Source organism: Carassius gibelio, chromosome A14 (assembly GCF_023724105.1).
Source record: "Carassius gibelio isolate Cgi1373 ecotype wild population from Czech Republic chromosome A14, carGib1.2-hapl.c, whole genome shotgun sequence".
Taxonomy (NCBI): Eukaryota; Metazoa; Chordata; class Actinopteri; order Cypriniformes; family Cyprinidae; genus Carassius; species Carassius gibelio.
In genome coordinates, this window is record NC_068384.1 from 11,797,558 (window position 1) to 11,825,140 (window position 27,583).

At 35.4% G+C, this 27,583-nt stretch overlaps 3 protein-coding genes across 3 annotated transcripts; 1 reads left to right on the plus strand and 2 right to left on the minus strand.

The window, feature by feature from the left end:
- The first annotated feature begins 13,859 nt into the window (after nucleotides 1-13,859).
- Nucleotides 13,860-19,072, plus strand: LOC128027494 (alpha-1A adrenergic receptor). Its single transcript, XM_052615173.1, has 2 exons — nucleotides 13,860-14,971; nucleotides 18,314-19,072. Exons 1-2 carry the CDS (start codon nucleotides 14,017-14,019, stop codon nucleotides 18,808-18,810), a joined length of 1,452 nt encoding a protein of 483 aa, XP_052471133.1. The 5' UTR covers nucleotides 13,860-14,016; the 3' UTR covers nucleotides 18,811-19,072.
- A 124-nt stretch (nucleotides 19,073-19,196) lies between these two features.
- On the minus strand, nucleotides 19,197-22,830 carry LOC128027497 (eukaryotic translation initiation factor 4E-1A). The gene is made up of 8 exons (XM_052615177.1): nucleotides 22,694-22,830; nucleotides 21,378-21,481; nucleotides 21,153-21,248; nucleotides 20,961-21,024; nucleotides 20,765-20,878; nucleotides 20,521-20,660; nucleotides 20,035-20,164; nucleotides 19,197-19,942 (listed from the first exon to the last, which is right to left on the minus strand). Exons 1-7 carry the CDS (start codon nucleotides 22,709-22,711, stop codon nucleotides 20,050-20,052), a joined length of 651 nt encoding a protein of 216 aa, XP_052471137.1. The 5' UTR covers nucleotides 22,712-22,830; the 3' UTR covers nucleotides 19,197-19,942; nucleotides 20,035-20,049.
- A 414-nt stretch (nucleotides 22,831-23,244) lies between these two features.
- On the minus strand, nucleotides 23,245-26,892 carry LOC128027495 (alcohol dehydrogenase class-3). The gene is made up of 9 exons (XM_052615174.1): nucleotides 26,803-26,892; nucleotides 26,243-26,344; nucleotides 25,683-25,824; nucleotides 25,489-25,576; nucleotides 24,772-24,991; nucleotides 24,420-24,680; nucleotides 24,030-24,165; nucleotides 23,573-23,711; nucleotides 23,245-23,460 (listed from the first exon to the last, which is right to left on the minus strand). Exons 1-9 carry the CDS (start codon nucleotides 26,818-26,820, stop codon nucleotides 23,436-23,438), a joined length of 1,131 nt encoding a protein of 376 aa, XP_052471134.1. The 5' UTR covers nucleotides 26,821-26,892; the 3' UTR covers nucleotides 23,245-23,435.
- Between the last annotated feature and the right edge of the window lie 691 nt (nucleotides 26,893-27,583).

The window sequence follows — 27,583 nt, forward strand, 5'->3', positions numbered from 1 at the left end:
TATCTTAAATGTTGTAATAAAGATCTTATAATTCTAGGAGGTCTTAAATTTAGGAATGGAGAAACTATATAACATATTAAAATACCTTGATTTCATTAAATAAATACAAATGCTGCACGTTTAATGTAAAAAACATGTCACCGTTGCATTTTCTACGGCCTTGATGGTTCGATACATTTTGCAATCAGTCAAGCAGTTCTTTCTTTCTTTTTTTCTTTCTTTCTCTCTTTTTTTTTTTTTTTTTTGACCGCCATTTGTCTTATTCAGTTTTTGTTCAAGCATGCAACAAGTTCCAAAGTTGAAGATAGCACTTACACTGTTATCTTCAAAAGAACAAGAAGTTCTCTTTGCACCTTTTCACTCTGAAAGCTCATTAAAGCATGCACACTTTGAGACACGCATGCCTTTAATTAATAAAAACCTTCATATTTATTTCATTCAATATAATCTGCATATTGGCCAACTGAATAAGGTAGGCGGGACATATTTTGAAGCTGTGTGAAAGCCAAGAAAGAGAAAGAGAGAGATTTCTTTGCTGTGAAATGTAATCTCCTGTATTGGTTTGTGAGTAATGGAGGCAGATTCAGTGTTTCATTAAGTTGGCCGAAGTGATGTATCATCCCTCTCTTCTCAGTAACGTTGCATTAACTTATTAGCTTTACTCTCCCACTTTCACTTGCTCTCTCACTTCCCCTCGTCTGTCATTGCAACATTATCACCCTGTAAATGTAGAGATAATAAAAGCAGAGGCAATAAATGACCTTAAGAGAGAGAGAAGTTTACAAGATATTTTCTCCCTTAATTCCATCACTGTGACTCAATAGACAGACTGACAGTGGGCCATCTATGTGGCTGTGAAGGTTGCATCTGATATTTGCGTGTGTGTGAGTCAGTGCACATGTGTGCATATTTGCATGTGTATTAATGGCTCTCTGCATGAATGGAGACAGTTCATTACTGAAGCTGTCCTCTATCCAATGATAAAGCCTTTTTAATTATGCTTCATGAAACAATAAAGATTATTGGTGTGTGCCTAATTTTTCTAGACAGTGCCACTCCTCTCCGGGACGGCTGCCACCATGGGACAGATGAGAATGACTGACAGCGGAGTGAACTTCAGAGACATGACGGGATGTCGCTTGAGAGATAGGGCTGACGCAGCTCTTTTGGCCCATCTAGATGAGGAGCAGGACATTACAGGCATTTTAATACTGACAAATACAGATGTAATGCGTGAGAGATAGTGTACAGTCAGTTAGTTATTATGGCAAAATATTTAGCAGTAATGATGACTGGTTGTACATTATGCATTGTTACATAGTGACTCGGCAAATACATGTGTGCAATGCATCATTTACAAAAATAAACAATAATTATAGTAAATAATAATAATGTATATTTTATAGCTGCACTGTAAAAATCGCATCCTTATTTACATGATGCAGTTGATTGGATTATTTTTGTATCAGCAACCAATGAGTTTGGTGCTCAGTATTCAGATACTTAGCTAGTGCTGCTAAGAGCTACAAAACTTTCTTTATATTGTAATCATTATGATCACACTTGCAATAATAGCTTTAATGAGCTTCTGCCTGAAATTAATTCATGCTAGCTAACTGTATGATTCAGTTAGCTTGAACTGTTCATTTGTGAGATGAACATTACTTGGACACATTCACTTCTGATAACTGATCACTCTAAATTTTAGTGTAGACATGTTTTATCATTATTATCAGTATTATCATGGTGGTTATAAGTAAAGCAGATTTTGGTAATTCAAGTATTTTTTTTTTTTTTTTTTTTTTTTTTTTTTTTGTTATTAATAAAAAAAAAAAAATCCTAATATGTCATCTAATATGTAATACTTGAAACAGATATTTTTTTTTTTTAAATTGTGTATATTATCTTACATTTTCCAAAAAAGTTAATCACAATGTACAAAACATTCAGTGCTGTAGCAATATTATGGTAATCTCATTAATATGTATAATATCAGTCCCCTGAGAATTGCATTGAAAACATACCATGAAAATTCACTTTTATTTTATGCTTGTGTTTGTTTGCAATTGGTTTAGAGAAAACTCAACACCTTGAGCTCATTTAATTGACCAATTAACTTTAAATAAACAGTTTATTAAAGAGGATGCACTTGAATAGTGCATTCCACTGGGACTCAATCTAGGAAAATATCAAACAATTAAATGAACCATGTTCGTTATTAAAATAAAGAATCAATTCAAAACAAATCCCATGGTCTAATTAAGTGTTGATATGTAATTAGTCTTTTATTAAAATGATAAGGTCCCAAAACACTTATAAAGCCTGACAGACAGAGGCTGGATGAGAAGTGGGAGGGTGATTTATTTATTCTTATTTTTTCTTGCTTTTCGTTTAAATGTGTGATTGTCCTGGACTTATTTCAAAACTTGAATTTTCTCAAAGATTAGCCAATGTGAGTTCTCTCTCACACACTCACACACACACACACACACACACACAAACAAGCACACAAGCAAACTCAAAGCATGGTCCCCTCTGAGGCACTGATGCATTTAATCAGAGGGGCATTTTTCCATTGGAGGGAAAGTAATCATTTTTGCACAATAAGGACCATCTGAAAACATCCACTCACATTTGTGTGGTGGCAGCATGCTGCCCAGTGGATGCATTATGTATTCCAGTGATAGATTAGACTCATAGTATTTGTGCTACCCTATTGATGCTGAATGTCACCTTCTTTAATCATTCTTTCCCAAACAAACAACTTGAGTCTGCTGTTTTACAAAATAAATAAAAATTAAGCCCAAGCTGAAGAGAAACCTCTTCACTGTGAGTACTGTATCATTTAGAGAATGAATTGCAATCACGGAGGAAACAGTGATAGATGCATGCAAGAGGTTCCTGGAACAATCCATCAATTCACATCAAATTATTATTATTTTTTATAATTATCATAAAGTGTTGTAGCACCACTGAACTAATGATGTAAAGGTTGTGTTATTATGCTCAGTTTTTACTTATTCTGCACTTCCCTCAAAAAGGTATTAAGTAAGGGATAATGTACATCCAGACGGTTGTTATCTCAGAATTAACCCCCACAGGGTGATAGGGATTGTATCAGCCTGAAGGGGTTTATTCTGGGATAACAACTGGCTGGATGTACATTATTCCTCTTATTACACGGCTACTTGCCACATAAGTAAATAATTAGGCACAAAACATTGAATTGAGTTGAAATAGTTGAACACAAAACTTCCTTGTACTCAACAGTTGCGAGTAAGCGGCAAGTTCAAACTTAAAAGACTTCCAAAGGAAATGGTGCAGTCAAACCACTTATTACACAACATTTCACCACATAAATAATTATTAAGACAATAAAAGTTTTAAGATTAAAATGTTTTAAAATCGTATCAGTTGGTTAGTTAACTTATAATCCATTACAGCATACAAAACAATCGTATCAAAATGGTAGCAGCTGCGTTTGTATGAAACAAAGATGACATAATTAAATAATTGTGCACCATTTTAAATCGAGTTTAAATATTTTATAAGCTAAACAAACGCAAAGCTTCCACCAAGAAAAAAAACTGTTCCTAGCAAAAGTACAGCACCGACTTGAGTTACCTGAATGAGCCTGTGTTATCAGCTTTTACCGTTTGTTATCGGGGGATAATATACCTCGAATGTTGTGACTGACCAATCAGAATCAAGTATTCCACAGAGTTGTGTAATAAATAGAGTAGTCTCCATTCTTTTTTTTCTTCTTCTTCTTCTTCTCCTTCTTTTTTTTTTTTTTTAAGCAAAATAGTATAAAATAACATCAAATTTACCAAGCAATGTAATTTCCAAAGAGTCACTGCAAATCCATGACACTAAAACAAAGTCAATCAAACACACAGTACTCATTACTGATTCAGGAGTTAATAATAAGGTTTTTGTTGTTGTTGTTGTTGTTGAGGTTGACCAGTAGTTTGTCCCATCCCACCATTAGAATTTATTTATTTATTTATAAATTGCGTACCAAGAAAATCACATTAATCTTTATTACGAAAACTCACTTCGCCAAGCTTCCTGCAGAAATATAAGAATGGTTTCCCAGTACAGTTAATTAAAAAGCGCCTTTAAATTCATCATAGCGTCCTAAAAACATGTGTGAGGCGAAACACAACAAATGCCTTCTGTGTGAATCAACCAACAGTAAACAACGTTTCTTTGAAACTATTGCATCCGTTGATATAAAAAGGTTACATGGAACATTTCCTGTTTCTACAAATTGTGGGATATATTAGGGGTTATTCAAGGTAAAGATAAAGGTAAAACCTGATGGATAATTGTTGGTGGAACAGGACTGGGAGGAATAGCATGAAGTTGGTCCGACAGACTACATTCTAAACACCTCAAATTCCCAGTGCAGCAATGTGAAGAGTGAAAAAAGATCTAAAGATTTAAAGGATAAAACGACTGGTTATCCCAGAGAGCTTCACGTGTGCCCTGAATTAACTTATCTGCTCCCAGATGTCATGAGCTACCATCCTCTGATTGGCTGCAGGTCAGTGAAATACTGTCATGCTGCCAAAGAGGACACCTAGTACTGCTTAGAATAAGATCAACGAAAACAGACTGTTAAGAAAATCTGTGGAATTTTCTTTTGGATGGATGGATGGATGGATGGATGGATGGATGGATGCATGGACGGACGGACGGACGGACGGACGGACGGACGGACGGACAGATAGATAGATAGATAGATAGATAGATAGATAGATAGATAGATAGATAGATAGATAGATAGATAGATAGATAGATAGATAGATAGATAGATAGATAGATAGTGATATGTCCACTAGATGGAAGCAATGTGCACATTTAAGTTCTTTCTTCATTTGATTGATAATTGCAGGTTATTGTCAGTTATTTGTTTCAAGTTTTTTGGCACACCACTTTAATAAAAACATACACTTGATTCAAATATAATATAAGACATTGCATATTTCAAAAAGAGCATTGCATTTGGCACAACCTATAAAACATATAGAGCGGGGGGTGAAAAGAAAAGGATGACTACCAGAAGGCTTGATCCTCATTATGTCCACAGTGAGGGGTCTCAGGACACTTAACATTTCTCATGATGAAAATATCTCTCCTTTCCCCCTTTGGATTTAGATCTTGGCACAGACAGATATCAAGAGAGCCATCCCAACTTCTCTCATTCTGGAGATGTTTATAAATCTCCTTAAATGTCCATTCAGCAACTGTCACTTGTTTGCTCCCAGAATATCTAAAGATCAATTGCAGCGGATGTCTCTGCTCCCATAAGTATGTTGTACACAGATTAAGTATGCTATTTAAACCATGGCTTTACCGCTCTTTTCACAAGAATGCATCACTCTCAAAGTGATGAATATGCGGCTGAAAAAAAAAACCTAAGCTTCTGTGATTACAGTTTATTTTAAATTCAATTCTGATTTACTTCATAACACATGCTTGTCAAACAAATACCTCGTCAAACCAACCATCTTACACAGACAACAGAGGACACTTAAACCGATGATGACAATTTGAGACAAAAAAAAATCCTATTTCTATAACTTTCACAGGAAGTCCTGAACACTACTGTTCCCTGAGGAGTTGGAGTATGTTGTTAAAACATTTTTTTTTTTTTTTCCGGCAAGTGTTAAGTGTCCCTCTGTGCTTTCAGCAACTTGCCTGTGTCCTCATTGTCGAGAATATAAAAGACCAGATCAGAACAAACTATTCTTGGCACTCCAGCTCCCGGTGCTTGTAAAGCACTTTTTAATATACTCAGAACCATGCATTAACGTAATCAAAAAGGTTTAAAGACATGTAAAAGTGTTATTTAATCTATATCAACATCAAACTGATCAAAAGCTTCTAAAATTGAACTTATATAAAATGTAAACAATGTAAAACCACTTTCTGAGACAGAATCCCAGCATGAAAGATGTTTTGATTTGCCTGAGTACACTTGAAACGAGTATTAGTAAAATACATTCACTGGCATTAGTTCCCCCCGACCAGGATCAATGCTGCTTTCAAAGACTGAATTCCTCAGCCACAACAGATAAAGACACTATGTGTTTTACATTCAGCTGTTCACAATGTATTATACAATTTCTAGTATAAGGCTCATGCTGTGTTAGGCGTCATGGAGATGGAAGCTACACTTTGACCCTACCACTGGCCTTTGAGGTCTTGCTTGCTTTTCTTTCTTTCATATGCCATAGGTCTCATGAACAAAATAGCATTCTGGTATTTTCCTTAGATTTATTAAGGTGCTGTCACATTACCAAAATTTCAGCAAAATTTCATGAACAAAAAAGGTCCTTTGTCCATTATCAACAAATGGTAATAATTAAAAATAATGTCTATTAACTAATGTTGGTTAATATATTTGTTAATGTCAGAAAATTATATATATATATATATATATATATATATATATATATATATATATATATATATATATATATATATATATATATATATATATATAATTGTTATATATATATAACAAATATATACCCATAAGTGGACAGCACAGGCAGTGGATACCACCCAAGACCCGCTTCCCACACAGGACCGGGAACGTGATGTGATGTCAGCTGTCACTCCTAGTCGTAGTGTCCTGGGTACAAGCAAACAGAGGTAAGACACAGATAACACACATAGCATAATGCCAAAACCACATGAGATGAAGTACAAAATTTTCTACTGGCAACAAAGAGCAGACGCAGCAGAGATTATAAGGGGAAAGGAACAATAAATGACAGTTGAGGGAAATCAGCTTGTGATCTGCACACCCACTCCCTCCAGTCCTCTCACATCAACTGCACCAAAATATTTGTTTAGAACAGTTTTAGACTTCTTTTAGCCTTTCTTGTAAAGAGTGCTTGATCTGTGCATATTTCCCTTCTCCTTATTCAGACAAAATTACTTTTTTCTCTGGAGAAAGCAATATTATGTATAAAGGGCTCGCATAGGATTTGAAGATAAAAACATCTTAATGATGAATTTGTTTATTACATACACAAAGCTTTACAATTCACAAGATGTTAATTGAAGGACTAGAGTTGTGTGGATTACTTGGGGATTATTATGATGCTTTTACCATCTGTTTGGACTCTCATTGGACTCTGTTTGACGGCACCCATTTACTGCAGACAGGGGATCCATTAGTAAGCAAGTGATGTCATGCTTAACCTAATAACTGTCACCCGGCCCCTTGGTGGGATGCCAACGTTTACTTCACTATATTATAAGTAATTCCTGATCTAATCCTGACAAATTATATATCGTTGGAAAGGTCTAAGACTCCTAAATAGATATCTTATCTTTTTTTTATTATTTATTTATTATGTAGGAAAAGTATTAGCTTAATTAATGGCAAGAGTGCACCTCAAAAACCTACATCATAACAGGAGTTCTGACCTTTGTCAAAAAAAGTCATCACACTTTAGAAATCATCAGAAATTATATATAACCTGAAAACATAAAATCTCAAAATTCATCCTTTGAAACCCATTTTAAAATCAAACATTGCATTTACCACGAAAATGAATCAAAATCATGTTACAAAATGTTTTCAGGTTTGGATCATGCACTTTCAAGTTTATGTTCAAAAATGTGAGTGAAATGTTAATTTCCCTGAATCTGTTCCGATGAAGAAACAAACAAATATATCTTGCATGGCATCAGGGTGAGTATTTTCACAGATACAACTTCTGATATTAATAGTGTTTTGGTAAATGTTAGAATTAACATTAACTAAGAATAATAAATATTGACATATTTTTCATTGTTACTTTTCACTAATGTAGTCAACTAATTTCAACAAACTGAACCTTATTGCAGTGGTTCTCAACCCTGTCCATGAAGTGCCCCAGTACTGCACGTTTTATATGCTTTCTGTTGGTCAGTGCAGCAAATGTACTTGACCATCATGAACCTGATGCAAAATCTATGAAACAGTTTGAAATATTCCAGATCACATGGATTCCTGTTGAAATAGATTTCACCCATGAAAATTCGCAGAACAGCAGTAAATGTGACCCTACCTTTCCCAACTGCTTTCCCACTCTTCAACAGCATCCAAAAGGCCCAAACACTAATGTACCCAGACACACATTTCAGACAGGCTATTTCTTCCAGAAAGCCCTCTTTCTTTCCTGTCACAGCCGTCAGCTCAGACTGACTGTAATTCAGACAAGCATAGCTGACACTAGGACCAAGAGGGCATGTTCAGCCCCAGTTGCCTTAGACTTCCTCCTTGAAGTGTAAATGAGATTTGTGTCTCTTGGGATCCACATCATGTCTGTAACAAAACTGGGTTGGTGTCTGTTTGACCTGAGATGGAGGATAAAGCCACATCAAGAGGTCAGAAAAGGTGCTGGGGTTTTAAAAAGGTGCAATATGAACACCGGGACCTGAGACAAATGTGTCACAACAGGGTGCTAAGGAGCATTTTACTCATGAGACACAACAGGGCTGGCTGCACTTAAGGCATTTGAACATGATTTTACACAGGCACACTTTCCAAAAAGAAATGCCACAGACAAGTTTTTATTACATGCCCCTAGCCATTTTATTTTCGCACAAAGGAAATGTTAAAATGACATGCTTTATTATGTGAAGTCTCTGTGTGAATTTGCATAATGTACCCGGCACAGGGACTTTATTTCTAAAAGTGAAGGCTAATTTATTTTTACTGCACTTTAGCTTCCGAAGGTTTTGTCAAGATAAATCATATACATTTTAATAAATGTCAACATGTAGAAATGTTATGGTGGCTTAGAGAGCTATAACTGCGCTGACAGTTTGCCTATTCCTGAAGCTCTCCAGAGTATCTTATAGTCTAAATCACAACAAAATACGATCGAAAAGAGACATGTTAAGATTTCAACATTAATCTGACACCGTTTTAATATGAACATTTCTAGCAAAGTGAAAAAAAAAAAAAAAGTTTGCATTTCGGCAGTAAATAAAGTAGTTCAGTGCAAATCATATTGTCAAATCTTAGTAATGAAAATAAGAGTGAGAGGAATTCCCAAAAGATAAGTTAACAGTAATGGTAAACCTGATAAATTAGAGTAATACCAAACTCAAGAAGTGAGTATTTCTTCAACATGCCAAAAAGAAACAAACAAGGAAACGGAAGTAAACTGTCTTAGCACAAGTCTCACAAACAAATACTAGAACTTTTGTAAAAATAAATAAATAAATAAATTTCCAAGATATATCTTTTTACACTGTCTCTTATAATTTGATAGGATTCTTTGGGGGAATTTTGAAATGCCAGATGCTTTTCTCTTGCTAGAATTTTACATTTAAATTTAAAACAATTCTCAAAAAGTATTAAAAAAACAATCATATGTATTAAAAAAAAAATAACAAATATAAATATATATATATATATATATATATATATATATGTATATATATATATATATATATATATATATATATATATATATATATATATATATATATATATATATATTACCATGAAAGGGTAATAACAATATATATAATGATTATTATAAATCTTTGGCTTTGAAATAAGGTTAAAACAATAAAATACATTAATGGCATTTAAAAAAAAGGCAAACTAAATTATGGAGGCATGGTGAAAAGTCTCATGAATATATATATATATATATATATATATATATATATATATATATATATATATATATATATATATATATTTTTTTTTTTTTTTTTTATAAAAATTAACCCCTGGGACATAAAAGTGGATGATGCTTGTGAAATACTCACATGTTAATTAACCAGAACGGACAGGGTACTGTATATTTAATTCCTAAATCATTCATCAAGACCATGAAGGTCAGAAACATCATTTAAAATAGCACATGTATAGTAAACTAAACCTCATGGGAAACGTCAAATCTCCATCTGATAAGGCATTTAAGCCTATATCATGGTCTAGATGTAGTGGCATATCCCGTTTCTCAGCTCCGGTACTTTCCCCATGCTGTAGAGAAGGTGATGCGCTCTTAGTTCCCACAGTCTGATAACTTGGATATCAAAAATTCCCTAGCGTCAGTTAGAAAATAAAAGAATAATAATAATAATAAATAAATAAATAACTTATCTCATCTATGCTTAAGCTTCACATGCTTACATTTTTTTTATTTTAAAACAGAGAACATAGACTACTGAAGACAAATATAGCTGACTTGTTGTAAACAAGCAATCACATAGTTTACTCGAACTGATGACGAAGATGTATTTGATCTGTTCTGTGAAAGAACATTATTTTATATCAAACAACCCTATTTTGAAAATGGTCTTTTCTACTGCCTTTGTAGGCCTACATATATAATTAATTTGTCCTATATGAAGAGTTGGGGTTAGTTCGCTATGAGTTTTCCTAAAAAATGAAAAAAAAAGAAACAAGTTTGTGACTCAAGGAAAGAGCCATACTGTATGTCAAAAAACATAACGATGAGTAAATAGGACAGAATTTTTATCACTTAAAGAGTCCATAAAGCACTATGGTTTGATCGACTGTATCCTGCAGGGAGGTTTATACTGTCCAAGCTGCTGGTCTCCCCCAGGATTTTAAGTCAGTCAGCTATTTCCATTTAAAGCCACTCAATACCACCTGAATTCTATTTTGGACTATGTTATGTGAGCAATGTTTAGAAAAAAAAAAAAAAGAAAAAAAAAAAACATTTATTTTCAGAGTTATCTCAAGGCATCGTAAACTGATTTCAAGTGGATGGATTTGGGTTCTTATTTCAAGGCACCAGTAGATGCCATGGGTTTGATTAATAACCAGGGAGGTCAGGGGGTTGCAGTGTTCCCTTGCCAAACAAAACGTCTTCCAGGTGCGTGGACAACCAGAAATAACTCTATCTCAGTCTGTTCTCTGAAAAAAAAGAGGTACTTTGCACAAGGACGATCCCTCATGGCAAGTTTTAAATGTACCTGATAGTGTCTGATTGCAGGCTTCAAGTATTCAAAAATATTCTCTAATCAGGACGTAGATGCTCCATGTACACTGAAACCTCTAATCATAATAAAAAAACTCTGACATGAAGAAGTTTCAAGACAAGTTTCCAGGAAAAAGATTAACCATCAGCATGGACTTTATTATGTTGTCAAAGAAGATTCTACACCTCTGACTAGAATTAATCTGTATTAAGGGTCACGTTTTTCGTGTTTTTTAAGCTTTGATTGTATTAACAGTGCAATATAACATGTGTTCATGTTTCCTGTGTAAAAAAAAAAAAAAAAAAACAGTATATTTCACACAATTCAGTTATCTGTATACCGCTGTTTTCACTGTCATAAAAACGGGCTGATGACTTCCTTGTTCTATGAAGTCCCTCCTTCAGAAATACGTAACAAGTTCTGATTATGCCAGCGTTTCCTTTGTTGTGATTCAACAGCAGCTTAGCGCACGTTACCCTCCTGAAAACGCGATTGGGCTAGTTTTGGACAAGTTTTGAGAAGCAAGTGGGCAGGATTTGTTTTGAAAACCTGGAAATCCTGATCTGAACGCACGTCCTGGAGATGTACTTATAATCATAGGAGCGTTTTTACTGACGAGATGCGCATGAAAATCGCATTAAATTTTTTGCACAGCGCTACCATCTGGTTAAAAAAGCTAAACAGCGTTGGCCTTAGTGTAATAAGTTACAGTAACTGTTAAACGCACCAACTTAAATAATAAAATACACTTACCGGTTGTGGTCCATAAACAACGCCTTCTCCAGACAAAGAGGGAACTGCTCCATCTTTCAAGAATAATCTTTGTGCGAATCCGGCATTAAACTGATTGAGGTTGAGAAAGCTGTCCTCAGCAAAATGTGCTGCACATAGTTTTACATGTGGATTAAAATTTTCGGGAACTGAGTTAAACATAAATTGTAACCATTAATCTCCAAGTACAGCATCCCTGGGAAGCCCAAACAAAGATGATTGGACTAAGAGATGAAAATAGTATTTCGACGACATGGCGACAAACGCACTCTTCAAACGCAACTCTTCCTCTTTCTCCGTGCGAGCGCAACAAGACCAGGCCCCCTTTTTTGTGTATTCCTGTGGGTGGAGGTTAATCAAAAAACTGTTTTAGTGACGTCATTACTGCAGGAACTAGAGGGATATAGTCCAAACGAGTAGTTTTTGTAGGCGAATTCTGTTAAATAAAATATCTCGCTTGGCATTGAACTTTGAGCTTTAGAATTTTACAGATATTATTTATACTATATAACAACAACATTACACACTAACTACAGTTTGAAACATGGGATCACGAAGAACGGGACCTTTAAAGTAACCGCTTGTTTTATTCATCTCTGACCTATCTCATTCCCAAGAGCTAGGTTGAAAAAATAGACTAAAAGAAAACAAACTATTTCTCAATATAGAACAACATAAAACAAGGCAGATATAAGTAGACAATAATTTATATAAAAATTACAAATCAGGAACAAATCATGTGATCAAATTTATACTGCTTTTAGATCCTTTTGCTTTTGAATAAATTATCATGCTTATACTTTTAATATATAATTCACCTTTCTTTAAACATATGCAGTAGAAAAAAAAATGCCATCAAAATTATAAATAAATTAGCTTTATGATATATTGATGCCATTTGTGTCGGTCTATAGGCATGTCATGTTTCTTTTTTGTATATGAAGCATTTTCGTACACTTTGGGAATGTTTTCACATGATGCTAGCAAGTCAAGTCAAGTCATTTATACAGTTTATATACATTTATATACTTTGTTTATACAGTGCTTTTTCAATACTTACTGAGTCAAAGCAGCTTTATGGTGTCAGACAGGAAAATAGTTGGTTAATAATGCGAGAGGACAAAACAAAGAGTCATTTTCCCAGTTAATGTCAGTTCATTGATGATTCAGTAATGTCACCATGCAGTTCAGCTCTCTTCCAATAGTACAATCAGTCAAGTGTCCCCAACTAAGCAAGTCAAAGGCGACAGTGCTGCATCGAACCAAAACTCCATCAGAAAAAATTTTGGGAGAAACCAGGGTCAGTCGAGGGGTCAGTTTTCCTCTGGCCAGACGAGCAACATTAAGGTTGTGGGATCAATTTACAGGGGATGCATGAGCTGATAAAATCTATGAGTTAGATGCAACAGAATGAAAAATAATATGCAGAATAATTTTTTTAACAATACTTTATAACAAGAATGGGACATAAGAAAAGCTCTCTATTCCTGGCACACTTTGGGATTAAAACCTCATGTCTCCAACCCAGTGAGCTCATCTTCAGACTCCACAGGAGATAATGAAGGCTTTGCATGAAACAAAATTGTGTAACAAAGTTCGCATGGTTATGTGGTTTTGTCTGGGCTCAAGTGTAAAGTATAAAGCTTTTAGATAAGTACAGAAAACAACCTGTGACATCACACTAGTTTATTGCTTAACAAAATGTTCTTGTATACTTGAATTTTCCTCGATGGCTTGAAAAAGCTGAAAAAAGGAGGCTTTAACCACATGGCCATTAAGCATTTCAGATGTAGGATCTTGCAATAGATAATTACCAATGACGTTGGAAGAAGGGCCTTTTTGGAGTGCAAATTTGTGAAACACTTGCAATGACTGAGTGAACGTTTTCTGGCCATTTTTTTTTTTTTTTAACACCATTCTACACCAAGTTTCTCAGTGTAAATTTTAATTTGTAGAAAACAAATATGGAAAAAAAATATTTAAAGGTTAAAGATAATTCAAAACTCTCCAGCTTCCACTTTAGTGTATTGTGTTTGCTTTTCAGCACTTTTACTCTGTTTAAAAAAGAAAGAATCAACATTTACTGAAGCAGGGATGGGCGGTATTAACGCCTTACCCCTGAGGCAGAGACTCTTGTTTCATTACATGAGTGCATCAGAATGACAAGGATGCTTATCAGTAACTCTTGCAACTTTCTAGACATTTTAATAGCAACCGGATTTAAGCAGCCAACCAACGTGTCAGCGATGGAGAACATTTTTCGCCAAAATGAACCAACAAAATGAAGATGAAGTCACACAGTCGTGGGGAAGCGGTTATTTGGATGTGCACGAAGGGTCACCGAAGTTTTCCAACTCTTCCGAGATAAATGGCACAGGACTCGAGCCACTCCACCTGTCCCGTGCCGTCCCGCTCGGCTTGGCTTTGGGGACTTTCATCATCTTCTCGGTGGCTGGAAACATCTTGGTGATTTTGTCAGTGGTGTGCAATAGGCACCTGCGATCTCCAACTAATTATTTCATCGTTAATCTCGCCATTGCCGACTTGCTCCTCAGCACAACTGTGTTACCCGTGTCAGCCACATTGGAAGTACTGGGTTACTGGGTGTTCGGGAGGATTTTGTGTGATGTTTGGGCAGCGGTCGATGTGCTATGTTGCACCGCATCCATCATGAGTCTGTGCGTAATCTCCATTGACCGTTATATCGGAGTGAGCCATCCGTTGCAATACCCCAACATCGTGACGGGGCGCAGAGCTTTGCTCGCCATGCTGGGGGTTTGGGTTCTGTCTTTGGTCATCTCCATCGGACCCCTGCTAGGATGGAAGGAGCCTCCGTCACCGGACCCCACGGTGTGCGAAATAACCGAGGAACCCTTCTATGCGCTCTTCTCATCGCTCGGCTCCTTTTATATTCCCTTAATTGTTATTCTATTTATGTACTGTCGTGTTTACGTAGTGGCTAAACGGACAACTAAGAGTTTGTTAGCCGGTGTAAAGACGGAAAGCATGAATGCAGGTGAAATAACGTTGAGGATTCACCGGGGTTCGCAGGTGCACGAGGACTCCGGCGCCGCAGGCAAAGGTCGCGCGCATCAAGGGAGGAACTCTCTGACGGTCAAACTTCAGAAGTTTTCCAGGGAAAAGAAAGCAGCTAAGACCTTAGGGGTTGTGGTTGGCATGTTTACGTTGTGCTGGTTGCCATTCTTCCTCACTTTACCAATTGGTAGGTTTTTCTTAAACACAGTTGCACAATTTGTTCCCCTTTCATGTTTTCACACTATGGGGTACGTTGTCACAAAGGGAGCTGCAATTAAATAGCATATTATGGAACTTTTTAAAGCATGTCTCTTAGCCTGATCATCTAAAAACCAACTGGCAGTTGACAGACAAGATCAGCAAAGAATAAGTAGGTTTCAACTTTGACTTTCTTTCTTTCTTACTTACTGAAAAACAATGGGAACAGCAAGAAAGCAGGAAAACAATAATGAAAACAATAGGACATTTTTGAAGCCTATATACACAGATATTTCTAGAGAATACACCCATCCAGGCTAACACACACACACACACACACACACATCATTATGTCAGTCTCACTATTAGGAAAATGCCCCAAAACACCTTTAAAACGGGCCAACAGATAGGCTGGTCCAGGCTCGGAGAGCAGCTAGCCAACTTATTGTATTATTTCAGTGTTAGTAGTGAGAATAATATTTTTTAGTTCAAATACTGACATTCTTAAAATTCTAAATTCTTAATGACATCCTGCCTTTCATTTATTTGCCCTTACACATCCTGATGCCTTATATATCGCATGTGCCAGTCAATATTTGTTCTCGTGCCATGACTTAGGATCTATGAAAGGTTAGCAAACAGCAATTAAGATGCAATCCTCACAAGGAGTTAATTTAATTACATTTAATGCTCAACAAATAATGATTCATCATAATTGCTCTACTGATTCCATGTAATGATAGTTTGGTAAGATAAATAGAAAATTATAATAATTTAATTAAATTAAATTTTACTATACTAGGAACAACACAAAATACAAAACAACTAGGACTTTCCCATACCAACATAATTTAAAGTTAATAATAATAAAAATAGTAATATACAAAAATAGTAAAGCAATAATAATAATAAATAATAACAATCAGGAAAATGTAGTTAAATTACAGTGGAAGTATGCATTCTGTGTTATGTTATTCAGCTAGATTGTGCTGCCTGTACACTGACAGTGATTCATCCCATAAGCCTTCTGCAGCTGAACATTAGTGGTCAGTGGGAAGACCGCAGAGTAGGGGGTTAAGACAGAATAAATCTTTTTGCACTTTATTTCCTCCTCCCTCTCATGGGGTCCCAGTGTGGGGTCTGCCGTATCCGCCGTTTGGCTATCACAACAGGGAGTATGAGAACGAGGCCCTGGACCGCAGCCATTCAGACTCAAAGGCAGGTTATTATTAATTCATTAGCTTAGTCGTCATTCCTGTCCCAGACAGGGTTATCTCAGCAGGGCATGGTGCTTGGAAGTTCAGCTGGCCTGCTTCTTATTTAGGCAACTGTGGCTTTCTTTGGATTTTTGAAAACAAAAACTTAAGTGGAAAACAGTAGTGAGTTTACATTGAATTTTCGTAGCTCCAAAGGTCATATTTACATGTTTCATGTTAACAAGTTTTAGACAACCTCAGTTTGGGTTACATGGAAACACTTTAAAACTTAGAATTTTTTAATTATTTCAACTCAAATCAATATTTCATGTTTATTTATTTAACGAGTTCCAGAATTGTTCAGGAAGGCATAATAAACACTAAACTGCATAATTCATCATTGTCAGAGGCAAGCGATTTCCTGTGCTAGTTGCATGCCTTTAAAATCACTCCCCACTAGCTTTCTTTTTAATATGGAAGGCCATTTCCGCAACTGAATATTAATGAAAAATGTAATTGTGACTTGTTATTTCGCAATTCAAATTTAATTTTCTCTTGCACGTCTTGCAATTCAGATTTTATTTTTATTTTTATTTTTTCTCGTGGCATAAGCATCCATATAATGAAAGAAAACAGCTATATTGATATAGATTTTTATATTTATTTAATAAATAATGTCGCTAATGTTTATGCAGTAAATAATGTATATGACAATACAGCTTAAGAAGAGCTGCTCATAATGTTGGCTGATTCATTGCTGAAGAAAAAAAAGAAAAAGAAAAAAGAAACAAATTACACAAGATATGCATGATATAAGTTATGTCACATAAATCATTGATATTTTTCTAAACATGTCATACTAGACAATGGACGAAAACCTAGTGAACCACTCGACTGCACATAACTTGGAAAAACAGGATGCAAGGTTGTGGACAGTATATCGCAAACTTATTTGCTTCCTCTTAGAAATCTATTGTTTCAGAACAGTTACATTCAAGAAAAAGCTCTTTGATAAGAGAAGAAATCAGAATATGAGACTATATTCTATTTAAGTGAGTGAACTGCTTTGGTGTTGCTTACATTAATTACAGGCTATTAATGTCTATGCATGACTTATTTTAAAATGTTAAAGCCTTTTAATATATCTTTGTCACTTAAAGACTAGTTTGGCCTTGTTTTTTTCAGCGAAGTCTCATGGTTCCCATGGTACTTTGAATGCAGTGGGTCACTGCACTAGGGCTGCAGCTTTGAGATGCCTCTGCTTTATACACAAAGGATCTCAGACTGAAGAAATTAATAGCACAGATCCACAACTCTACCACTGCAATTTAATGAAAAAAAGGGGATAAAGAACTTTTCCCACAAATTTTTGCTTAATATTATAATAAACAGAAGTATTTAGTATTTAGTAAAAAAAATAAATAAATAAATAAATAAATAAATATATATATATATATATATATATATATATATATATATATATATATATATATATATATATATATATATATATATATATATATATTTTTTTTTTTTTTTAAATTCCTAAATAAAATAAAAACAAATCAAGTATTTACATCAAATCTAAAACATTTATTAATTTAAAATTTAGTTTTAATGTTGACTTTGTTCTGTTTGTAAATGCTCTGCACATCTGGCATTCGATGTATTTTTATTTTCATAGTTTTCACACCAATTTGCTATGGGCAGAAAATTTGATAAGTAAACGTTGCTGCCACCTGCTGGATGACATCTTTAATTTAAAAAAAAGTTGTGCCGACAGGGGGCAGTCACAAACAATCACGAATTGAGACAGCAGGGGGCACACCAGTCATGTAGTAATGTTATATGAGGGAGAGAGAGAGAGAGAGAGAGAAGAGAGAGAAGGAACCCCACGTGTTATGGTTGGTTCTGGGTCCCACAAAGCATCACAGAAAATATAACCTAAGGTTTCTCAGGAATAGACTAGAATAGCTTAGACTTTCTCTAGATATGTCATTTTCAAATTCACATTTTTTGAATAAAAGTACTATGTAAATCAAGTTTATAATCTGAATAACTCATAACAGTCTTACGACTGATGTCAACATTAATGTATAATAAAACTTAACCTCACCGATGTACTCTCTTTGCAGTTGCGTTCAATGTCAGCCTGCGGCCTCCTGAAACCATCTTCAAAATCATCTTCTGGCTTGGTTACTTAAATAGCTGCCTGAATCCCATCATCTATCCCTGCTACAGCCGGGAGTTCAAGCTAGCTTTCATCCGCATCCTGAAATGCAGATGTCACCGCAGGAGACGGCCAGGTTGGAGAGCGTACAGCTACCAGCGCGCGCACATCAACTCCTACTCACGGCAGGATTCAAAGGACTCTGTGAACTATGGTAGTTACCTTAATGGGAGCCAGAGAACCCTGTCCTCTGCCAGCCCCAGCCCTAGTTATCATACCAAAGGCCTGTCGCATTTCCAGGAGGATGGACCCAGACATGCCCGGAGCAGGACACCCTCTGTGTTGTCGGAGAGTATTTTGGATCATCATCTTGAGCTTGTGGAGGAAGATCCAACTAATTCTGTAAGCAATCTGGATCAAGCTGGTATCACAAATTGGCCTCAAGGACAATTGAAAGAGTAGGAATGTCAAACTAGTGGCGCAATTCTTTTATTTTGTTTAATCGTCTTAAGTATTTCTGTGGTCATGAATAGTACAAAGAAATCATATTTCTTTTTAAACTATTTAAATCTAATATACAGTTTGGCATTAGTTGACAAGCACAGTGTGAAATACTTCTTTAACAAACGCAGCATTAAAGCAATTTTGTTGCACTTTTTCATTAATTGTATCTTTAAGATGATGAATACAGTAAACTTAAAAATGTGTTCTTGCAAAACTATTTTTTTTTCCATCATAGATTAACAAAGGACAAACAACTGAATTTTTGAGCAAAAGGAAACTAATACATTTAGCTAAAGGGATATAAGCTAACTTACTGGAATAAGAAAATTCTCACATCTCAAGAATCTCAGAGCAGATTATTTATTTATCATCAACAGATGCATTTCAAAGGCTCTTCACTGGATATAGACAATGCACTGTACATTTTATTTACATTCATTTTCATACGCACCCATTTTCAAGAAAGGGGTCCTATCATTTTTTAGTAACAAAGAAGTCAGGCTACTCAATTAAACCCCTTAGGAAAAGGTGAGAACCGGCGATCAGTTTCCTCAATACTGCCTTGAACATTTCACATGAGGAATGTAAAACAAGACTGCAAAAATACACATTTATACAACAGTCTTTGATCAACAGTGTAATTAGAAATAGCATGATCCGTTTACGGTCCAAATCACTCAAAACACTGAATCCAAAGAAGAAACTTAAACGTGTAAGTAAAAAATAAATAAATTACACTTAAGATTTAGTAACTTCAACCCAATATAAAAAAGGCAAACAGAATATGAAAGAAAAATATTCATAAATTGAACGGAATACACTTTTTACCTCCACCAGCAAAAGAGTAGTTTATAGTATACAGAGATTTAAAAAAAAAAAAAAAAAGGAACAGGGCTCTGTTTTTATACACTATACAGTTTTGCAAATACAACATTCCTCTGATTAAACCCTTCCATCTACAAATCTGAAGGGCTTTAATATCCCCCACAGCACTGTGTGAAAGGTCAGATCCCAGGACAGTTTTGTTTTGGTCTGTCGGTCTCTTCTGAAGAAGATTTGAATTTGATACAGATTCAGTCTCTTGCAGCATCTGAAATGAGATTATAGCATGAACAATTTAAGAAAGGATATTTAATATCATTGTAACGATATGAACATTTGAAAAGAACTATCAATGCTCACTGTTTAAAAGGCTCCTTAAACAACAAACTTATTCTTGGTGGTGGAACCACTTTTGGTGGCTGTGTCCGCATGTGACTGGTATCCAATGATGACTTTCGGAGGCACACCTAATCTTTCCTTATACACACGCCTGTGGATAGACAAAACAAATAATATATACATTTAAAGACAGAATCAAAAAGTAACATTAGATTTGGGTTTAAGGCTGCTCTATGCCTGCTGAAAATTCAGTGTGCAATGCTGCATAAAAGTAAAATAAAGTTGCACTGAAATGCAAGTAGCAGCAGATATTTTCTTCTGTATTGTGATATACATCCAAGTGTAACAGATTAACAGAACAGAAAAGAAAAAGCAAAAAATCTTGAGCTGGAACTTCTATGCACAGATTGATTACTGGATTTTGAGATGTAGGTGTTGCACATAAAAATCGAGGCAGATGAATACAAGCTTGAAGGGGCAAGGTTTAATGAACTAAATGATTTTTACCCTATGTGTACTATAGCATCTTTGTTCTCATAGTCTGTTGTCCATATTGCTATTTTGTCTCCCTTTGTTCGGATGTTGACGACAGCTCCACAGACGTCGTCACTGTGGTCATCAAATGCTTCTCCCACAAGGCACAAAAGCTGGAAAACAAAACATCTCAACCTTTATAATCCACAAACACACTATATATACACACATTTCGCAGCTAATGCGGTCACACTACCTGGAGAGAGTATGGACTTACCGTCTCCAGCCAGAAGCGGTCCAGGTCGGCTCTGCGCTGCTGTTTGGACAGGGTGATCAGCCAGCGGCCGCCCAGCTTGTTTCTCTCATCTTCCCACATGGGCTCAATGCCATCCTGCTCCAGAAAGAGCGCACAGATCATTTGAGATGATTTCAAATTTACTGCCATAATGTTATAATGCAATATTGTGCCTTACCTTGAAGAGGGAGTAGTCACATCCTGACATTAAGTTACTTGATAACTGAATGTGATTGTATAACCTGGGGAATCAAGAGCTCTGTTAGTGTCACAGTGTTGCTTACAACTCACTGTTGTCTGTTTATTTAATCAGTGGCTGGTGAATCTATCATGCTGTCTGTGCCGTTTCAATTCTCTCATTAATACTCACGCCCAGAAGTCTTCCACCGTGTCAAACTTTGAGATGAGACGAAGATTAGCTTGCCATGTTTTGCTTTTGTCATTTTTAAAGAACCAAAGAGCCCATCTGCCAAAAGAAATACACATGATAACTCTTCCAGATAGATAGATAGATAGATATAGTAAATAATAATAATAATAATAATAATAATAATACATACACAAAACATGACATACGTGCCCTGGTTGGCTTTACCTGTTTTGCAAAGGATGTTTAATGTAATCTTCAAGACTCACTATCTCTTGCTTATTTTCATCATTTTTTTCTTCATCTGAATTTGTTGGATTTGTTGAAGTTTCCTACAGGGAAAGAACAGAACAATTTAAAAACATTTTAATATTGTGTTTTGCAAGCAGAATGTGACATTATTTAAAAGAAAATGCTATACGAGATATGCTATACTCACAATTTCTATTCAACAAAATATCTGTAGCTTGGCAGAACTACAAAAAAAAGGTATATATACTGCACAAATGAAGATGGAGTTATCCAAATTAATTTACATGATTTTTCCAAGTCTATAATTTACACTTTAAAAATTAGGCATCCTCAAATTATTATATATTGTTTTGTCTTATTTAAAATCATTGAAAGTCATCTCGGAAGTTTCCTGAGGTCCCACGGTGTCAGAGTTAAAGGTTATAGATTGCTTTAGGACAAGACACGAAAAAATTAAGCTGAATTTATTACATCAATGTGCTATTACTTTTACTAATGAAACGCGATTTTAAATGTGTTTTGCCCATTCCAAAATATATCATCGGAACTATATAAAAAACTATTATGGATCTATATTATGGAACTATTAGGGATCCTTATTTAAGTTTCTCAGAAAGCTGCACTTTCTGGAAGTGTACATAAAAGTTCTCTAAAAGGGTGTCTGAGGAAAGGAAACAACGATTATCTTTTTTTTTTTTTTTTTCAGTGATAAACAGGCATGTTTAGAAAGAAAAACAAATAATCTTACAACCAAACAAGTAACGTTAACTGTGTAAAATTCGACACACTGACTAAAAGTTCTCTACAAAACTTAATTAACATTTCACGAAACTAAACACAATTCCACGCACATTTGTATCTTGACTAAAGATCAGATCTCTGATTTTGAGCTACATTAAGCGATGTGTCCATACAGAGACTAAAAACAATCACATCATCCATATTTTCAGTGACACATCAGCAAAACATCAATTCTAGATTACCATACAAGAACAGATACTGTTTAACAACATGTTCAACTTTCAAGGAAAACATCAAATACTCACAACACTCCTCTTAATTAAATAAACTAACTATTTAACACTTTTGCACAATCTCTTTTAAACGCATATGTAAAACAGGCAAACACGAGCTCATTTGACTGTCTGCTTTGAGAGATATCACTCCACAACAACATATCGTTTAGGATTAGCTTTTAGAAAGCCCCGACACAAATAAGCACGTGCTTAACATTAATAACTACCACTGTTGTCATCACATTAATAATTGTAAGAGCACTTATATTTACTAACCGGTTCAGCAGTCGCCATCTTCTACAAACATGAAGGGTCTTTCCGTGTGTGTGAAAACACAATTTGATTGGCCCAACTCAACCGAACACATGTGAGTCAATGAGTAGCACGCGTCCGGACAGCGACACCTAGAGGACACCGAGAGAACATGACTCCCGCCGTACTGTCTATGGTAAAAAGCGGTTTCTGATTCATGAACAGACTACTAACCTAGAAAAAACTCTTAAGTACTTTATTTATGCACATAATTATAAAACAGGATAATTCTTCTTTTTTTAAAACTGTGTATTTTTACATTTTGTATAACTAAAAGTAGAAAGTAACAGAGAAAATATTATTTGAAAAACCTAATTTGAAAATGTTTTACTATTTTACATTTTTAACATTATGCAATCAACTAGATTGTTTTGAACATGCTGATATTAATCAAATTATTTATCTGGTAAATGTTTATGGTTCTAAATGTTCAAGATTTATAACTTACAACAGAATATACCAAGCCACTAATAATGCAACATTTTGACTATGTATAACAATAAAAGCACAGAATGTTCTGTTTGATAATCAAATTTATTCATTGTGTAACTGGACCTCTACAGGCAAATAAACATTATCAGAACAACCTCTAACACAACAGTCAACACAGCAACTACTGAGACAAGGATGTTAATGATTAGCATGTTTGTTTCATGGCAGGACAAGGCAGAACTTGAGTTTGACTGAGTTTGTTTGAACTTGAGGCTCAGAGCTGTAGAACAGTTCGGATACTGTGGAAGACACAAAAAGTTACCATTTTGACAACAATTTGTTCACCATATTGCATACATATAATATTACAAATAACACCAGGTAAAAACAGCCATATTATAATGTATGCACCTCTTCCCAGCATGCATCAGGTCAAAAGCCTCATTGATCTGGGCAAAGGGCAACGTGTGAGTAACAAACTCATCCACCATCAGCTTCCTGTTCATGTACTCATTCACTAGCTTAGGGACACTCTCCACACTCTTCCATCCTCAAAAACAAAAAGAAGGTGTATTACCCGGCTATTTGTAAATGGTAACATTATATAATATCAATAATTCTATAATAATAACAATAATAATAATAATAATAATAGTGATAAATACACACACACACACAAAAGCAATAATAAAATAAGATTATAAAAAAATAAAATAAAAATATAATACAATAAATTATAAATAAATACTAAAAATGATATTTAATGGGGAAAAATAATAATAATACAATGTAAACAAAGCAATAAAAATAATTGTTTATTAGAAATACTTAATAATAAAAGTGAGAAAGAAAAACAGAAAATACCCACCACCAAAAGCTGTGCCTTTCCATGTGCGCCCTGTGACCAGCTGAAAGGGGCGGGTGGAGATTTCTTGGCCTGCTCCTGCCACACCAATGATGACACTGGTTCCCCAGCCTTTGTGACAAGCCTCAAGAGCAGCTCTCTGAATTCAAACATGACAACAAGAAACATGTCAGCAATAACGGTCATCCTGAACCTAAGCTGTATAAACAAATGAATTTGCACTTCACATTAGTAATAATAGTGAGCATTATTTTGGCTCTAATTTAGAGATACCATGGAAGCAAATAAGCTGTGGAACAATGACGACTCCAAATAAGCAGTGCACAGCTGGGTGGCTGCATTAGCCAGTTTTTGTTCAACCTTAACTAAACGGCAGCTATTGCCGCAGCTCACCATAATGCCAACATTGCCAATGCATTCAAAGGAGTAGTCGACTCCTCCATCTGTCAGCTCCACCAACACTTCCTGAATGGGCTTGCTGTGGTCCTTGGGGTTCACAAACTCGGTGGCTCCAAACTTCTTGGCAATTTCAAACTTGTCTGGGTTGATGTCAATGCCAATGATCCTGGCGGCGCCGGCTGACTTGCAGCCCATTATGACTGCAAGCCCCACTGCTCCCAAACCGAACACAGCACATGTAGAGCCAGCCTCAACCTGCCAGGGTGAATACAAGTTCATGTTCCATTCTGAGGCAGCAGGAAATATTCAGATATAAAGAAATACTCATTAATTAAACAAAGCAGACCTTAGCAGTATTGATGGCAGCTCCATATCCAGTGGAGATGCCACAGCCCAGCAGACACACTTTGTCCAGGGGGGCATTTTCATTCACTTTGGCCAGAGAGATTTCAGACACCACGGTGTATTCGGAAAAGGTGCTGGTACCCATGAAGTGGAAAAGCTGCTTTCCTTTGCAGGTGAACCTGGAGGTCTTATCAGGCATCAGACCCTGACCTTGGGTCACACTTAAAAAAAAAAAAAAAAAAAATGACATTAGAACTAAGTATTTACAAACCAAACTATTTCAGTTAGCATTAACAATATAAGGCCTAAGCTACCCTTCAAAGGTTCGGGGTTGGTCTCTTATGCTTACCAAGGCTGCATTTATTTAATCAAAAATACATTAAAAACAGTAATATTTTGAAATATTAAAATACATTTTGATTTTGTTTTTCTGTTTTAAGATATTTTCAAACTAATTTATTCCATTGATGGCAAAGCTGAATTCATTACTCCAGTCTTCGGTGTCACATTATACTAGAAATCTTTTTAATAGACTGATTTGGTGATCAAAAAAAAAAATCAATTGAAAGTTCAAAAGAAAAACTTAGTTACATTTGAGCTAACATTTAATATGTCATAATAAATGTGTTATTTCTTGCTTAAAAAAAAAAAAAAGAAAAAAAATTACCTCAACTTTTTAACAGTTGAGTGATGATAATGACATTATTTTCATAATTACCTGATTTTCTGACACAGGTTGGTTTTAGGATTTTTACAAAACTTGCACTCTCCGCATTGAGGTACATACAGCAGGATAACAGTATCACCTTCAAAAAAAGTATACGAGCTTCAAGATTTCTCCATAACACCAAAACGGCTCACATTTTACACACTGAATGTCATTCATGTGAGGGTAAATAGTCCATGACATGCCTGGTTTGAATTTGGTGACCCCTTTGCCAACACTCTCAACAGTGCCTGCCCCCTCGTGACCCAGGATGACAGGAAACAAGACCTCAAGGCCACTCCCACTCAGAGTGGAAGCGTCAGTGTGACACACTCCTGTAGCATGAACCTAAAACATACAATCACCAAGACTTCTCAGTTACAGATTTTGAACAGCTATGCATGTATTCTTGACTCGATTGCTTAATTATTTAAAATAAAGAACACAAACGCTCTTCTGCATAATCATGCTCAAGATAAGACTGCAGGGTCATTGAGAAATCTGTCACAGAACATGGTGTTTTGACAGAGTGCAGCTGCAAGCTGGTTTGTTACAGCTTTAGTAGAGCCGGTGCAATTACAATGTGAAATCTTAACTCTATCGGTTAAGAAAACACCTCAAAATCCTCTGATATGTCTGTTTAAAATGTCTGTTAAAAACTAAGGTTTTACAGAGCACCAAAGTACTCTGTGTTATCTACAATTAGTCCACATCAAATTACTTATTGCTTTTGTCAAAAAGAACAATGTTCAGATTAATGGTTTACCTTCACGCGAACTTCATGGGCTTTAGGTGGAGCTACTTCCACCTCTTCAATGGAAAGAGGTTTACCAGCCTCCCAGGCCACTGCTGCCTTGCATTTGATCACCTGAGGATGAATTAATAAGATTCCAGTTGATGCAGTTTCGAGATGCAATTAGACTCACAAAAACAATGCAGTTCATGTACAGTATAGCAAAATCGGCCAATATATGGCGAATCTCTATTTAATATGCTGTAATAAATCAAGCTCGGTGAATGCAACAATAGATCAGACTGGCATGTTTCTGATATTTTACGCATGCATTGTCATATATCTGGAAACAAAGGCAACGGAAAACAGGTCAAAGCATCACAAGGTATCTTTGTATAAGTTACCTATCTGCACTCCTGTCATGCACAAGACAAGTGCTGCTACATATTTGAAACCGTTTTTGATTGAACGTCCTGACGCTCGAGTTTTTTTCACAAATAGTGCAAAATTACTACCATTAAACGCAACCAAATGCACACTGTAAATACTTTACGTATTTCAAAAGATGAGGGCAAATTTCGCTGTCAACTTACTTTCCCAGTTGTGGCCATAATTTCTTCCACCAGGAGACGAAGGGAAGGAGGGGTGTGCCAAACTGAAGCACTCTTTCTTCAACCAATCAGAGACCAAGATATGGCACCGCTTGAGCAAAGTTCGTTTTTTTTTTTCTTTTTTACATTTTATTGATCTGTTGCTAAACGATTTATCTTTTCAATTACAAACAATGAAAGAAATAAAAGAGCAAATTTCCCTGCAATTAGAAATAGGGTGTCAAAGCATTTCTGATGCCTGTACCTTTGTAAATATGTCATAAGTTATGGCTGGAAATTGAATTTTAGTCATCATGTGGTCTTCCATTGTCCACGTGCATACATAGGACAGTTTTAGTAGTTGAAATAGGCTGGTGTGTTTGTTTTATAGCCTATAATAATCACGAAATCAATAAGGAAAATACAGTTACCAAAATGCCATCCTTTAATGTCTGAAACGTTGCTATTTGTTTTTACAGAATTTGGAAATCATTCTATTTATCAGCAACTTAAAAAAAAAAATAATGTATATTGTTATTTTAAACTAGAGTCAGTGAAATAGCATTGGTTCTGCACTGAAGAGCTGGAGAGAGAAAGAAAAAAATATATCCTGACTTAACACCTTGTCCATCTGTTGATATTACATAGGGCTGCACAACTATCACATTTTCGATTCAATTATGTATGCCACAATTACGTAATCGTTCAAAACAGCAATTAATCATTCAAAGTCCACTTATTGGAATTTGTAATTATGTGTATGCAAATATTCACTATTTTATTT